The sequence below is a fragment of the Eleginops maclovinus genome, chromosome 2 (assembly GCF_036324505.1).
Source record: "Eleginops maclovinus isolate JMC-PN-2008 ecotype Puerto Natales chromosome 2, JC_Emac_rtc_rv5, whole genome shotgun sequence".
Classification (NCBI taxonomy): Eukaryota; Metazoa; Chordata; class Actinopteri; order Perciformes; family Eleginopidae; genus Eleginops; species Eleginops maclovinus.
This window is the reverse complement of record NC_086350.1, coordinates 8,361,693-8,377,131: the sequence shown is the minus strand read 5'-3', so window position 1 is coordinate 8,377,131 and position 15,439 is coordinate 8,361,693. Positions and strand designations below refer to the sequence as shown.

The 15,439-nt window shown below is 42.2% G+C and overlaps 1 protein-coding gene across 2 annotated transcripts in view; it reads left to right on the top strand.

The window, feature by feature from the left end:
- LOC134858106 (contactin-1a-like) overlaps window positions 1–14,920 on the top strand; it is a 66,621-nt gene extending 51,701 nt beyond the window's left edge. For both annotated transcript variants that reach the window (XM_063873993.1, XM_063874004.1), the window contains exons 10-24: window positions 136–260; window positions 712–829; window positions 1,121–1,268; window positions 2,112–2,239; window positions 3,063–3,235; window positions 3,960–4,083; window positions 6,760–6,921; window positions 7,222–7,371; window positions 7,953–8,023; window positions 9,083–9,317; window positions 10,279–10,382; window positions 10,566–10,755; window positions 11,115–11,227; window positions 11,493–11,649; window positions 13,360–14,920. In XM_063873993.1, coding sequence (XP_063730063.1) covers window positions 136–260; window positions 712–829; window positions 1,121–1,268; window positions 2,112–2,239; window positions 3,063–3,235; window positions 3,960–4,083; window positions 6,760–6,921; window positions 7,222–7,371; window positions 7,953–8,023; window positions 9,083–9,317; window positions 10,279–10,382; window positions 10,566–10,755; window positions 11,115–11,227; window positions 11,493–11,649; window positions 13,360–13,436 — 2,075 coding nt within the window. In that variant the 3' untranslated portion in view covers window positions 13,437–14,920. The remainder of the gene's footprint in view (window positions 1–135; window positions 261–711; window positions 830–1,120; window positions 1,269–2,111; window positions 2,240–3,062; window positions 3,236–3,959; window positions 4,084–6,759; window positions 6,922–7,221; window positions 7,372–7,952; window positions 8,024–9,082; window positions 9,318–10,278; window positions 10,383–10,565; window positions 10,756–11,114; window positions 11,228–11,492; window positions 11,650–13,359) is intronic.
- The last annotated feature ends 519 nt before the right edge of the window (window positions 14,921–15,439 follow it).

Genomic DNA, 15,439 nt, shown 5'->3' with positions numbered 1-15,439 from the left:
CACAGGGCACTGATGTGTGAGGGTAACATCAAAAACCTGTCGTTATCAGTACATTTTCTCAGGATTTTCTTCAAAGTTTCAAATCACATGCAGCTTTGTAGTTTCCTCTGATTTTCCACCTCTGCTCATTTGCAGCTTTTCCTGAGTGGGTGCAGCACATCAGCAGCACAGAGAAGGACCTCGGCAGGGATTACACCATGTCCTGCAAAGCTAGCGGCAAACCTGAACCGAGCATTCGCTGGCTGAGAAATGGAGAACCGGTAATATTCAAACTCACATAAACACTGTGTGACATAAATGTTGATTTAATTATTGTTGTAATATACACAGAGCTCATATGGCAACAGTCAGGAGCTCAGCAGTGACAGGAAGCTGGCACCGGGGGTTCACGTCACGTCAGGAGAAAGTACCTGTTGGTATTGAGTGTTTGCCAGCATGGGTTGTGTAGCTCTCCATAGAAACACCTGTCATCAGGCCTGGAAATATACAAGAGTAATAGTGACAGCAGCGGGGGTGGTTGTTTGATATATGCAGCTGGATATCATTATGCATTAATGAAATCCTCTCCCATACAAATAAACATCTGAACATCCTCTGTGGATGTCAACAATAGTTTGATTTGAATCATTTGCTCACTGTAGGCTACTAATAAACTGGAGATAGTGAAATGTCGACTGATACATTTTGACTTCCCTCTCTTATTATCCACAGTCCAACAGGAAAGACATGAGGTTCAGCAGCTTGATGTTTGACGATTCAGGGATGTACCAGTGCATCGCAGAGAATCACCACGGGATCATATATGCCAACGCAGAGCTGCGAGTATACGGTGAGTCACACTCTGGCTACAGCCGCGGCACAAGCGTCTTGAGTCAGAGATTTAAATGTCAGGGTTCAAGCTGACTAATCGTAGCTCAGTAAGACTAAGAAGAACAACTTTTACATGGCGGAAAAATATTGAGATTGTTTCCAAGACCTTGGTCATCCAAGTAGCATGCGCAGTAAGTTAAAGCAGCACACTGCACATTAAAATGAATATAAAACAGGTATGTAAATAAATGCATTTCTTATGCATATCCTACTAAGTTTGTGATGAATAATCCAATATATCCCTCTTCAGCGTGTGCTCCCACGTTCAAACACCACCCAGTGAAGGACGTGATGGCCCCTAAAAATGGCCGCGTGGTGATTGAATGTCGACCCAAAGCAGCACCGAAGCCCTCTTTCTCCTGGAGCAAAGGCACCGAGCTGCTCTCCAACTCTACCCGGTGAGCGCTCTCTAAATAAACAGCATACATCCTTTTGTGTTTTTACCTGTAAATATTCATTCAGAGAGGTTTAGTTTCCCTTTGTGCTGCAGATTTTAATGCAAATATTCGTCAGGCTTCTTCTGCGACTGCGACACATCTGGGTCATATCACCTCTGGGACGAGTATCTGGGAATGTAATGTCTCTCGACTCTAGAGGGGATCCCCTCTGGAGAACAGTACGGGGATTTTTAGGGATCTAAATAAGCTCTAGATCTTCTAAATTTACTTTGTGCCAGTAAAGTCTTCAGAGCTGTTGTTTGTCAGCGCCGGCTGAGCCCTGCTCTGCTGTCTGTCAGCCGCTGACATTAAGCTCATTCTCAAGCTCATCAGCATGGACAGACCGGATGTGTAAACCCTGTCTTGTACTCCTCACTGAGAAAAACAAGCCTAATCTGTGAGCTCTAAAACCCCCAAAACCTTTCCCCCCACCCCCAGATGCACCACAGGAAGTCACACACAGGAGGAGCGGCAAAATTACCATGCAGCTAATGCCTTATAATAATCTCTATGGTGACTGTCTGTGTTTGAGAGTAGTTGAGTATTTTTCATGCATGAATATAAAGTATGCAGAAGCAAATCAAACATTGTTGCCTTGCTGTTAGCTCAATTTAATGTTGCGGTACAGTTCACACTCTATTGTTTGGTAACCCCTACATCCCATCAGGGAACTACTTTCATCATTTTTCAGCATGCATAGAAAAACATACTCTGGACTTTTGACCTCCATATCGCTCTGAATATTTTATATCACATAGCTCTTTCTCAGCAGTGTGTGAAGAATAATTATTTCTTCCTTCTCAGGGTGTTCATCTTGGAGGACGGGAGCCTGGAGATCCTCAACTTGACTCGGGCCGATGTAGGACGCTACACCTGCTTCGCCGAGAACGACCGGGGCAAGGCCAACAGCACGGGGGATCTGATGGTTACAGGTGAAGAAGACCAAATGAATAACGCTCTTTATACTTATTTTTTTAGTGATGCTTTGACCTTTGCTGGAAATCATCCCTGTCACTCTGGGTCCAACCAAACAGCTCTGACCTCTACATGTCTACTGTTGAATTATGTCCCTCTGAGCAGAGTGACAGTATACAGGCTGGATATTCAGTCACTCCCCAAGGGCCGAGGCATGAGGGGATTGCTTTGCATTAGATGTGATGTGACGGGCTCTGTCCTCGCACTGTTCAATGAGATATGAGGAAAAGGTCTTGAATTATGAACCTTTTTGAGACAGTTTTATTGAAAAGCAAATAATCAACTTGCTATTTTTTGCTTGGGAATATTTTTCTGTAGACATGAAATCCCAGCCGTCACACCTCTATTTATAGCTCTTTTCTGCCCTCTGCTGGACATTTGTGTCCATTGAACAATTCAAGCTATTTAACACACATTTAAGCACCATTTAGAGTACTGTACCACCAGACAGATTGCGAAGTTATTAACCGGTTATTATTTTTTAAAATTACCTAAAAACAGGAAATTACAGAAACAACCATAAAAAGGAACCACAACCTTTAAACATTTGAAGGTGCCATGTGGCTGGTTATGACAGATAAAGGTTAGCATTGTTTCAGGAGTATGAAGAAGGACAACAAACAAGTTTTACAAGGGTGACAACAAAACAGAAATCTAGATCAGCTTTTTTAAAATGTTATTATCCAATAAATCAGATTTCCACTTCGTACCTTAATAAAGTTTCTCCTGCTGGACTGATCTATTGTTCATCATCTCTGATTGTCTCATCCCCTTCCCCAGATTCCACTAAGATCACGTTGGCACCGGCCAATGCTGACGTTAAAGTGGGCGAGACCATCGCGATGCAGTGCGCCGCGTCACATGACACCGCTCTTGACATCACCTTCATCTGGTCTGTAGACGGCCGGGTCATTGACCTACACAAGGAAAGCCAGCATTATGAACGCACCCTGGTGAGGCATGATGTCGGTCATCAAGTATTTGAAAGAAACAGTTACATAAATAATTCAAAACTAGCCCCAACTTTGCTTTTATTGGATTACCTGAAATGGAAAAGTACCGCCTGCTTTAAATGCTTCTGACTCTAAAAGCCATTTCACATTCCTGAGTGGAATAGTGCGTTTTATATCAATCTAATGGCAATTTCCGCTCACATCCACAATTGTTGACATGACTCACTTCTGCTCTTAGTGCAGCTCAAGGCATCAGTTAGCGGTTAGCAGTTCTCATTCGTCACTCTGCGTGCCAATTATGATTGTGATTGATGATACTCCATTTTTGTACACAAGGAGGATTTTCCGCTCATAGATTCGGGGTCCAGGAGTTACAGATAGTGTTGTGTTGCAATAGCAAAGCCAATTTGACTCTCAAACTCAGTCAAATGCAGTCATGTATTGTGTATTTCTGTGGGGGTTTAACCTTTGTGCAGTGAGCGAGCTAACTAGAGCAAATACTGTCTGAAAGTTGACATTTCCTCATAGGAAGAGAGGTGAAGACCTTCAGCTGAAGCCCATGTTCACTTCACCTAATTGGATGCTCAAGTTCTGCCTTGAGGGATTACCTTAGTGATTGAAATATCTTTTTCATATTTTCAGATGTGACACATTACAGTTGTGCTCTGACAGGAACACAGAGGGGAAGCTTTGCTGATGTTGTCTGTTTTGTTGTTTTATGCAGAATGGAAGTTCAGAAGGCGAGCTGCTGATTAAGAACGTCCACCTGAAGCACGCTGGACGCTTCACCTGCACTGCACAGACCCCCATCGACAACGTGACCGCCTCTGCCCACCTGGTTGTCAGGGGTGAGTCATAAAGGCTTACACAACCTGTTATTTTCTGTATTTAAAATGTCTCAACATCTCAAAAAACATGTTTTATCAGCTCTGAGAGATGGGGATTAACATGGTAACACTATTCTCTGTCGAAGTTCTCACAGTTTTTGTTATTTTCTATGTAATTTGTGTTTTATTTAATACATTTTTTGGGATCGTTTGGTTAGTGCATCAAATCGGATTGAGCTCTGCCTTCACAGTCCTGGTGAAGCGGGGGTTTTTACAGTTAAACGCCTAATAAATAACCTTTTTTTTTAACATTTGATGGTTGCTTTTGAATGAGTATATCATGTTTTATAGAAATACTAAAGATTAAAGCCAAGTTTCCTAGGGGTTTCATTCGATAGAGCGTAATAAACTCAACCGAGGACCAAATTATTCCACACTTCATCAGACCCATATTTCTAAACTACTCATTAAAATGTTTCCCCAACTCCTTATATTCAGACCGCGGTTTTGAGTACTTTATCCAGTGCATGTTTGAATATGAGTTAATCTCTTCAGAGTACCCAGACCGTAGCTGTTATTCCCAGATAGCTTTTCGACCCCTGAGACCCAATGCGAAGGAAATCGAAAGAGAAAAAGCTTTTCATTCAGAAACCCAGCCAGGCAAAGAAATTCGGGTTGGGTTTTTTTGGTTTTAGAAAAAGTTGTAGAGTTGAATAAACTGAAAGGAGCATTAGGAAGTGTTTTGAATAGAGTGTCAGCGCCCACTTATCTTCATTATAACTGAATAAAGTAGCACTTTTTGTAGGGCTGTCAGCATAACAGCAGCTACCCTGTTTGTAGAGATCAGTTGTGTAATGCCATGTGATGAGTATTTGATTACTTAAGTGTGTAGAATATCATGGATTTCTTTCTTAAATCATGGTGTTTTGATACGGAGCACTGATGATTTCCCTTCTTATTCTCCCAGCCACATATCAACACGCGCAAAATAAACACTGCCACTCTGCCGCTGTGCTCCATCTGTCATCCACTGTATTTCACCTCCTGGATGATTCATTAGGCTCTGTTTTCAGCCTCCACTTCCCGATGAGTGAGAGCTTGCCTTACAGCCTCCCCCCGGGTCGTGAAACAGGCCTAGTGTTGCTGGACAAAGGGCCTCTTCAGATAGCAACCCAAGAACTCTTAACAGTGCTCTGGTTGCCGCTGATCCCTGTTGTGCGCTGGGTGTGCTGCCGCCACCGCTGCTTTTTCTGAGCAGGTGTTGACAGATGGCCAGGTGAAAGCACAGCAGCTGACTGTAACGTTTCCCAGAGTAGAAGCAAAACACAGGCCCTGGGCCGCTCCTAATGGAGTGCCAAATGCCAGCGGTCCGGGGCGCAGCCAGGGGGAGATGAAAGACGGCCATTTATCACGGCAGATGAGGAAGCAGATCTGCGTCAGGAGATCGCCCGGGCTGAAGACACGGCTCTGCACCTGCAGCTTGTTATTAGGAGGGATTTGAGATAGGGAGAAGAGCTGTTTTCATATGGCGGGTGTGTGTGTTATTGTAGGGTAATGTTACAGTTCTGCCTGGAACCGTGTTAATGTAATTGTCTGTGGAGTATGAAAACTATCCATGAACTTTATTAATGTCAGTAAGTTAGAAACACTTGAGCTCATCAGTTCAAACGCGTTGCCAGACTAGTTGTATGTGAGAGTTGTATGGACATTTGAAATCTGCGTATATTTTTAATTTCTTGCAGTGAGATTTTCCCCCGTCTTTGCTTTCACTCCTTTCTAGGGGAAGCTTAAGGTTCAGAAGCTTCGGATGTCTAATCGCCTTACTTGTCTCAGCTTATATTCAAGACGTTAAAAAAAAATCCTGGCATCAGAGGCTGCGGGTTGGGAAGCTAACCTTGATACAGTCTGGCTTTTCTATTAGGCCGTTTTTATGTTTCTGAGGAAGAATCCAGGAGAGCAGGAGGACCAAGAGAAACACTGGAGTCAAACGCTCGTGCTTAACTTTCAGTTCTTGTATGTCAATGGGCTTTAAGATTTAATGTCTTAATCCGTCCTTCTTCGCTGAAGTCTTTTAAAGAAGAATGTAAGGGTTTGATGCTCTGTGTTTCATACGCAGTCGTCTCTTTGAAGACTGGTGTTGAAGTATAAAGTTGATAAACGGCTCAGGACAATATGTCAGTCTTTGTGATTCACTAAAATGTTCGGTACCACTTTACAATAAATTAAATACTTTATTAATCATTAAGAAGCATTTATAAACCAGTTCTAACATAGATTTCATACATCAACAAAGGCTCACTATTTGGCAAGATGACTAAGCCCTATATTGGCTACCTAGCTTCCTTTGTTTTCTTCATCAGCCGACATCCTTGGTATCGGCTGTTCACTGAGATGATTCTCCCCCCATCCATCTTAATGTGTCTTGGCATCTCTCCGTTGCCCTGTTTATCAGTTGTCTTATAAAAGCTTATTAATGATTTATAAAGTGTTCACAACCTAAAAATAATAATAAGGGTACTCTTGTTGTAAAGTGGTACCAAATGTTCTGCCGTCGGGAAGAGTTAGCTTGTTTTGAGGGTTTAACTTGTGAAGGGCGAGGAGCAGTGTCACTAATCTCAACACAACTTTGCACCTACACTATTCGTCATCCATCATGCAACATTTTTAACTCGTCTCTTCTTATTCTCTGTACCCCAGGTCCCCCCGGAGCCCCAGGTGGGGTGCGAGTAGTGAACAAAGCTGACAAGAATGTAACATTGCAGTGGAGCCGCGGAGCAGACAACCACAACCCCATCACCAAGTATACCATCCAGTGCAGGGACTCATTCTCAAAGGATGTCTGGAAGAATGCCTCTACATGTGAGAAACTCCAGCACACGGCTTGGTCAAATAAACACTGCTACCTAAATGCTGAGCTGGCACTGGTGTTATAATAATGTCATGCCACATAGTGATACTTTAGGCCTATACGGTTGTAGGTGTGATTTCAAAAATGGCTAAAGTCAAGCCTCAAGGATCTTAAATATAGGAATGTATTCCAAAAATGGAACTTAATTGTTGTTTTAAGGACATTTCTGTTAAATTGAGGGAAAGTATAACCTATGATGTACATACCGTGCTATAGCCCTGTCCATTAAACTCAGTGTTTTCCTCCTCTAGCTCCCGCAGATGTAGAGGGGAATACAGAGATGGCCACAGTGGTGGGCTTGATCCCCTGGATTGAGTACGAGTTCAGAGTGATCGCCACCAGCACTCTGGGGACAGGAGAGCCGAGCAACCCGTCTCATAAAGAGAGAACCCTGGAAGCACGTAAGATAACGTCCTGAGCTACCATTTCATACACAAGGTTTCCAGTACAAAGCCTCAGAGTTACTCCAAAGGTCATGGAAATGAGCTCCTACAATCCAGCTTTCCATTCTGTTATTTATTCTTCATCATTTTTTTTTTAGCACTGTTTACTTACGCTAAGTATTGCTGTATAAATGAGTCAGCAGAAATCCCATGAAGTTGTTCTTCCTACAGGAGAAGCCTGCTGCCAAACTCACCACACAAACCTCTACAAATGAGCACTTTGCTGAAACTGTATACTGAAATTCAATTATAAAATGGAAATCACAGGCCTACTCTGACCTCTCTTAAAAAAATAACCATACCTTGAGAGTTAGCTACTAGACTCGAGGCAAAACAAGAGAACTTTCAGTGGCAAGATTCCCAAATTGACATAAAGGTGTTGCGTTTGGCTCGGATGGAGATATTGATATTGTGTTTGCAGAGGGAGGATGTGTCAGTACCGCTGCCAGGGATAGGTTACAGCCTGTGTGGGTTGGCGTTGTTTGTGTGGATTCTTAGCATGTGGGTTCAGAGTTTTTGCTGTTGCCGTCTCATTGTAGTTCCTGTGGTGGCGCCCTCTGACGTGGGCGGCGGCGGAGGGACCAGCAGAGAGCTGACCATCACGTGGACGGTGAGTGTGGACTTTCCACTGGGAAAAGTGTCAAAACATCATGCTAACGCTGAGGCATGCTGCCATTCTCTCACATTAAGGAACGTTTAAAGGAGGTGAATCTTTTCTTAGAATGATAATAACAGAGTATCAAATATATAAATTGCCTCCCAAGAATAAGATACATGCCTAAACGAGGGAAATTTAATGAAATGAAACAGATTTAATTCCACAATAGAAAACTGAAGGATAACACACTACAGTGAGATGCTAGCCCCAGGCAGATTTAAGTCACACCCTCACGACTCTGATGCATTTTATTTCACCTTAAACAAAAATAAGTGTTGGATAATCTCGTACGAAACAATCACCACCAACAACAAAATCAATGTGTTACCAGAACCATTACCCTCCATTTCCCCTCTGCAGCCTGAGATGAATTAGCTCTCATGGGTAAATTGCCTTTTGCTTGGCTTACTCATTGCTTTTTCAATTCCCAAGCAGCTGGAGGATAAGATGTGTTTAGAGGTTAGAGGCAGTGCCTAATGCAGGCATGTCTAACTCAACATGTGCTGTGAGAAAAACAGAGTGCCATCGAAGGAAATGAGGCATGAGGACAAATCCAGAGGGACGAGCCAGAGGAGACTCTTTGTAAAATACTCAGAGTGTAAACATCATCTTATTAGAGGAATATGCTTTAAAAAACAAATCATTTTCCAATATTTGTATTAAATATCATACATACAGTGATACAGATTCCTGTGGGATGGATATAACTACAAAAGACACACAGTATAACCGAGTAAGGACAACAAAACAACAAACAAACGGACAAAAACAAACAAAAAGTAATAAGACATACATAAATAAATAGAAAATTGAATTAAAAAAGCTAATTTGAATGATTAGCAAGGTTAAAGGATCACCTTAAGTGCATATAATAGTATCTAGAACCCCTCAACCCCCCTCCCCACACCCCTTTTTTAAAATCTTGCTGTTAAACCTGGTATAAGCATAAGCATATGATGCATCATTTTCATTGTGGTAACTCCGGTTTATTGTTTGTGCGTCTGTCATCAGCCGCTTCAGCCGCAGTACTACTACGGGCCTAACTTCGGCTACATCGTGGCCTTCAAACCACACGATGGAACGGAGTGGATGAGGGTGACCCTGGCTGACCCCGAGGCCAAGCACTACGTCCACAAAGATGCCTCCATCCCTGCATCCACGGAGTTCCAGGTCAAAGTCAAAGCGTTCAACAGCAAAGGAGAGGGACCCTTCAGCCTGACGGCCAGCGTTTACTCCGCACAGGACGGTAAGCACCGGAGAGATGTACAGCTCTCAACGCTGAAGCATAAAAAGGGAAAATGTGCTGATCTCGAAACGATGTCATGGATCAACCGCTGCTGTTTTCACACAGGATGAGGAACTCTCCCGTATGCCAACACTCTGCTATTTCAATCTGTCAGTGTCAGCTACTTACCACTAGCACGGCTTTCAATGGAGTGGGACCCATTTAATAAAAGTTCTCATGTATAGTTGTGAGGAATTTTAATACCCCCTTGAAAGTGAACCCATCTTCCCCTCTCTCCGCCTCTCCCTGCTGGGGGGGGGGGGGGGGGGGGGGGGATTATCATGATCTGTGTAGCATGAACCAGAAAGCTGATAATTCGCCCAAGGATGCAAAGCATTTAGCCTAGTTATTAACTGCCACTGACAGACAGTTGAGATAACCACTGGCAACCCAGACATGATAGGTTACAGAGATGCCCCGTTGCCATGGTTACCCACTTTGGGAACGCTTGCCGTTTGAGCGTCTGTGATTTTATATCATTGCTCTGCCTCCAGGGGTTGTGGCCATTTGTTTCTGTGTGGTGCTGTGCGTTTGTTTCTGTGTGCGACACGATGACAGAAAGTGATGAGTTGTCGTTCCAAGGCCCCGAATACCAATTTATTATCAGAGTGAGAGTTCCCTGGCAGGGAGAGCCACAGTGTATAACCGGCCCATAAAGTCTCGGAAAAGTGTCGACGGCCCAGTGTAGGGACACTGGCCAAGAGGGATTTCTGTCACTTCAGTTGTTCCTTACAGTGATTCATTCTCATTTCTAAAAAAAACGCTCCACTGAGGGAGAAATGCCATTAGTGTGGCCGATAGCAAAAAGGCAGGGTAATGGATCCATTAGTGTATAAATAAAGTACTGGAGTTTCCTGTGTGTAATATAAAGATGGTTCTCTTCCTGCACCCTTTTTTTTTACCAAACTGTGTCCCTCCTCAGCTCCCTCTGAAGCTCCTGTCATTGTGGAGGGCAAATCTGTCTCTGCCACAGAAGCCGTCGTGCAGTGGCTGCGTCTCACACAGAGCAATATAGACGGATACCAGGTCAGTAGAACATTTTATACCTACAAGTTTCTCTAAATTGTTCCTATCTGAAATCTATTTATAGTCTTGTACTTTTTATGACTATTATCCTTTTCCTCATGTTTTAAATCAGTGCTTATTAAAGCTAGATTTAAAAACCAAGCTGATGTTGAATCCTCTGACCGCTGCTCCTCTGTGTTCCAGGTGAAGTACTGGAGGACTGAAGAGGACAGTGAGGGTGGGGCCCAGAGGGTGGTGGTAACCGCCGATGAGAACAGCACCAAGCTGGAGGGGATGAAGCCCTACTCCTACTACCTGGTGGAGGTTCGGGCTTACAACTCTGCAGGGTTCGGGCCACCCAGCGAGCACTTCCAGATCCTCACCAAGAGACCCCGTATGTTGTGCCATAAAGACGTTTAGAGTCATTTATAGTCCCTATTCACAATACACAGTCAAACATTTTTACTTTAACTTCTTACAGTCTGTTTAAATAAAATGTTGGGTTTTTTTTATCATTTATTAGATTTTTTTTTAACTTTAACTTATGTTCATCTAAATATTTTTGTTCAATTTTATTTAGAATTCTTTTCATCGGCATTTTATCTTTAATGTTTTTTTATTCTATTTAATTGGATTTATTTTTATGAAATACAAATTCCTTTGGGATAAATGAAGTATTCTGATTCTGTTTGGACACAATATGGCTTAATGTAACATACATTTTTAAAATATTGTTTTGGTGTCTTTTAACAGCTCCAAGTCGCGCTCCCAAAATAATTGGGAAAAAGTTTAAGGCACAGAAATTGAACATCGCGTGGGAGCATGTGGAACCGATTGGCAACGAGGCGTCGATAAATGGTTACAAAGTGAGTAGAGCACGACGCTGATACACGTTATGAACAGAAGCTGCCCCTTTCATTTCTGATACAGTGTGTGTGCGTGTGTGTGTGTGTGTGTGTGTGTGTGTGTGTGTGTGTGTGTGTGTGTGTGTGTGTGTGTGTGTGTGTGTGTGTGTGTGTGTGTGTGTGTGTGTGTGTGTGTGTGTGTGTGTGTGTGTGTGTGTGTGTGTGTGTGTGTGTGTGTGTGTGTGTGTGTGTGTGTGTGTGTGTGTGTGTGTGTGTGTGTACCTAGGTGCTGTACAGGCAGCAGGGCCACACTACAGGCTCTCTGTTCATCACCAGCAAGCGGTACATCGACCTCCCCCTGCCCGGAGTGGGGAACTATGTGGTGGAGGTCCGGGCGTTCACAGAGGGGGGAGATGGGGCCGTGTCACAAATCTACGTCACAGGTACACAAACACACTCCACCCTTAATTCCTGCTCCTTGTTTACAATGCTGAATAATGTGGTAGTAGTATTATTATACTGCTATTATACAGCTCCGGAAAAAATGAAGAGACCACTCCACTCTTAAATTTCAATCTCTACATGTATGGCAGACATTCCAGTGTCTGTTGAATTCCAACACAGAGAAATGTTGTCAGTAGTTTATAAAATACAATTTAAAAACATTCTTTAACTCAAAAGACACACCTATAAATAGTAAAAGTGAAGTGGTCTCTTAATTTGGAACCAAACCAAAATGATTATTTCTTTGGCAGTGACAGAAAAAGGTAAGCTTCAATAAAAATATATATCATTAAAGGTATTTTTAACTCATCACCTATGAATAACATTTGAATGTGTAATGTTTTGTCATTTTCTTTGATTTCTATATTGCATTAATTAAATGAACATCCCATTTTTTTGGTTAACTAAGGTGCCTCCAACATCCATCCTTGTTCTAACAGACGGTAGTTGTTGGGTGTCAGCAAAACCGATGACACTTTACAGCTTACTTATTTAGAAGAAAGAGCCAGTTGTGTGTTCTGTTAAATGAACACTGAAATTAACTCTAGTTGAGTGAGAGTAATCTCTTGCGGAGGATACTACTGTATTCTGTCTTCACCCGGGTTTAGTTTCACATCATTGGAACGTAAATAGAGAAAGCCTTCAGTTATCGAATCCCGTTTTAATCCACAATGCTGAGGTGACACACTGCGTCCATTCCTGGCCTGCTATTTGCCACTGAGATTATACAAGGTTTAAGGTTGGTGCTGGGTTATCACCCGTCACAGCTAGAGGGTTCCCATGGGCTGGAGCAGTGCGGACACTTGGGGTTTCAGACTTTAGATTGGGGGGGGGGCTGAGATGGGAAACTTTACAGTCCGTGACTAAAGCCTTGATAGCCGCCTCTCCGGCTGACGGACTGACAGGTAGGCTGACTGGATGGAGGAGGCCTTAAGCCCCTGTAATTGATCTTGATGAGTAGAGGAAACCCCTCCTGTGCTTTTCCTTATCCCTTATCGCTCGGTGCAGACCCACCTGACAGCTTGATTTCACAGACCCGGGAATTTAATCTGTGGGGGATTTCAAATGCAGGGCAATGACAAATGAAGGGGCATTTTAGGTGATCTCAGCACAGATGGGGTATAGTATCACACTTCACACACCAAACATGGTCTTTAGTTTGATGGATGAGAGCTAGAAACTCAAAAGACTTATTCAGATATTTAAATATTGTCCCCCTTAAATCCAAAGCAACGTTTGATTTAGATTTTTTCAGAATCAGACTCGGAAATCCTTTATCTATCCTGCAGCGGGAACATTTCTGGTATTAATGCAGCAAAGGTGCAGAAGAAAGACAAAAGGAGAACGAGTGGACTTGCATTGTAAATTTAAAGGCAAGAAAACATTAATACAGATAAAAAACAACTAAGATAAAAGGGCACCATGGTAAAAAAAAAAAGAAGAAGCAAGTAGCAGTATTTTAAAAAGTGAGTGAATGAATAAGAGAAGGCGCCGGTGATCTTTGCAAATTGAAAATAAATCTAAAAAAAATGTAATTGTAATTTGCACATATTTGTACATGGCACTTAGACAGTGGTATTGCACAGCAGAAAAGCTGACTTCCCCTCTCTCTCTCTCTCTCTCTGTCTCCCTCTCTCTCTGTCCCTCAGGTGGAGGAGTCCTGGCCGCCCCGGCTCTCAGCCTCCTCTCCCTGCTCCTGGTGGCCCTCCTCTGCCTGAACCTTTGAATGTAGCGCCATCTTTGTCCTTCGTGAAGGAGACTCTTTACGGTTGACGCCTATAAGGACTTTGGGACTCTTTCCACTATCTTTTGGTTCCACCTCGTAACCCCCAGGACGTTATATTCCAACTCCTGCCCTCTGGGATATGTTTGTGGAAATAGACACAGAAATGGAAGAATTGGACAAAGACATCCCTTATTTATCCATAAAAAGCCTCTTTGGAGGGGTGTCAAAGGAGTCAACTTTTTAAATATGCCTTATATAAACGACTGCACTTATCTTTCACAATGACTTGTTTTAAAATGGATCCTGACTGCAAGTGTGGGCTTTACACTTTAGGCGGGCTGTTAAGTCGTTTTACATCATGAAGCCGACCTTTCTCGTATACTGTAGATAAAAGCAACGTTAGAAATGAGGGCTTCATTTGATTTATGATATTTTAGAAAATCTATCCTACAGTGCATTCCATAGTATAAGGTAAACAAGTAGCTGTGAAGGATAAGTGTATAAGTTTATTAAAAAAATGTCTTCATGTCTTTCTTTACTTGCAGTTCAGTGGCATTTTCTTTTTAAAATGAAGCACACCCTTCGTTACAAAGATACAGTCAAAGCAAATCTCATCCTCTCATACTTGATTTTTGTTAACATAGAGAAACAATTATGCCACGCTGAATTAGTATATCCAATAATTGATATTGTTTTGTTATCTAATATACTATGGATGTTATTTGAAAAAAAAAAGGAAGATTAGTTTGACCTGCAATCAATGCTTATTTACAAACCATAACATGATGGATAGAAAACCACTTTTGTGTGCATGTTAACATTGTTACATGGAAGAAGAGTTTAAAAAATGCTCCAAAGCGTGTTGGAGTTTAGGATCCATATTGAAAAAGCTATATATAGCACCCCATAGGAGCAGGAGGTGAACTGAACAACATATCAGACATGAGCTGTCAAATTTAAAACTCAAACAGACGATGTGACAGTGGTTATTTTTATTGCTGTATATTCGTAAAACGGTGCAGTGACATTCCAAACATCGGGGTCATTGCAGAGCTGACTAAAAAAGAACCACTTTTGTTTTGACTGTATCATTAGGACCTCAGTGGTACCAGCTGGTGCTTTGTAAAGAATGTTGGCATTTTATTTTGTGGAATCATTTTCATTTCATCTCGCTCGTTTATGGCTTTGTGTGAGAGTCACTATTAACAGTTATAGTGAAAGGTAGCGATGCTCATGCCCTCCAATAATTGTGCAATGTACGATTCATCTGTGGCTACTTTATCTTTTTCTAACAAGACAACTTGCCTAGCTCCTATATCAGTTATCTTGTGTATATAATTTTTCATAATCTGACATTAGCAGAAGATGAGCAGAGCCATTCCTGTCAGTGGAGCCCATCAGAAGCTCATGACGTTGTTTCCACTGAACCGTTTCTGTCTTTTTATTAACATGTGATCAGAGATATATAAACATTATCAACTGTTGTCGTTTTTTTTGTTTATTATTATTATTATTATTATTATATTTGTATGTCATGACCCACCTCTGGTTGGACAGTTTCAAACTTTATATCCCTCGAATGGAGAACAAATGCTGCGTTTTGAATTCCTCCGATTCATTCCCTGTGTGACTGACGCTGGCTTCTACATTGTGACTATATCAACATCCACCACAAAGTGCTTTTCCCACGTTTACTTCATGCGACAAATCATAAAAGAGTTGCCAAATGCATGAATGCCTTGAACTTTTGGACGAAGCGGCGGCTCTACATTCTAACATGCATGACATTGGAGACGAAGCGGTACATTACTTTGCAACAAATCGACATCATAGCAACTTGTCAACCTCTCAGCTTCACGTGAAACACATTCAATTCCCGAGTGACATCCCTTTACGTCAGAGACCGTGTAGAGCCCAATAGGTTATTGTTAAACTTCATTAAGCCAGTCATCTCATATGATGTCTCGGGGAGAGGATGTTTTATGGAGAAAGTCTTAAACTGA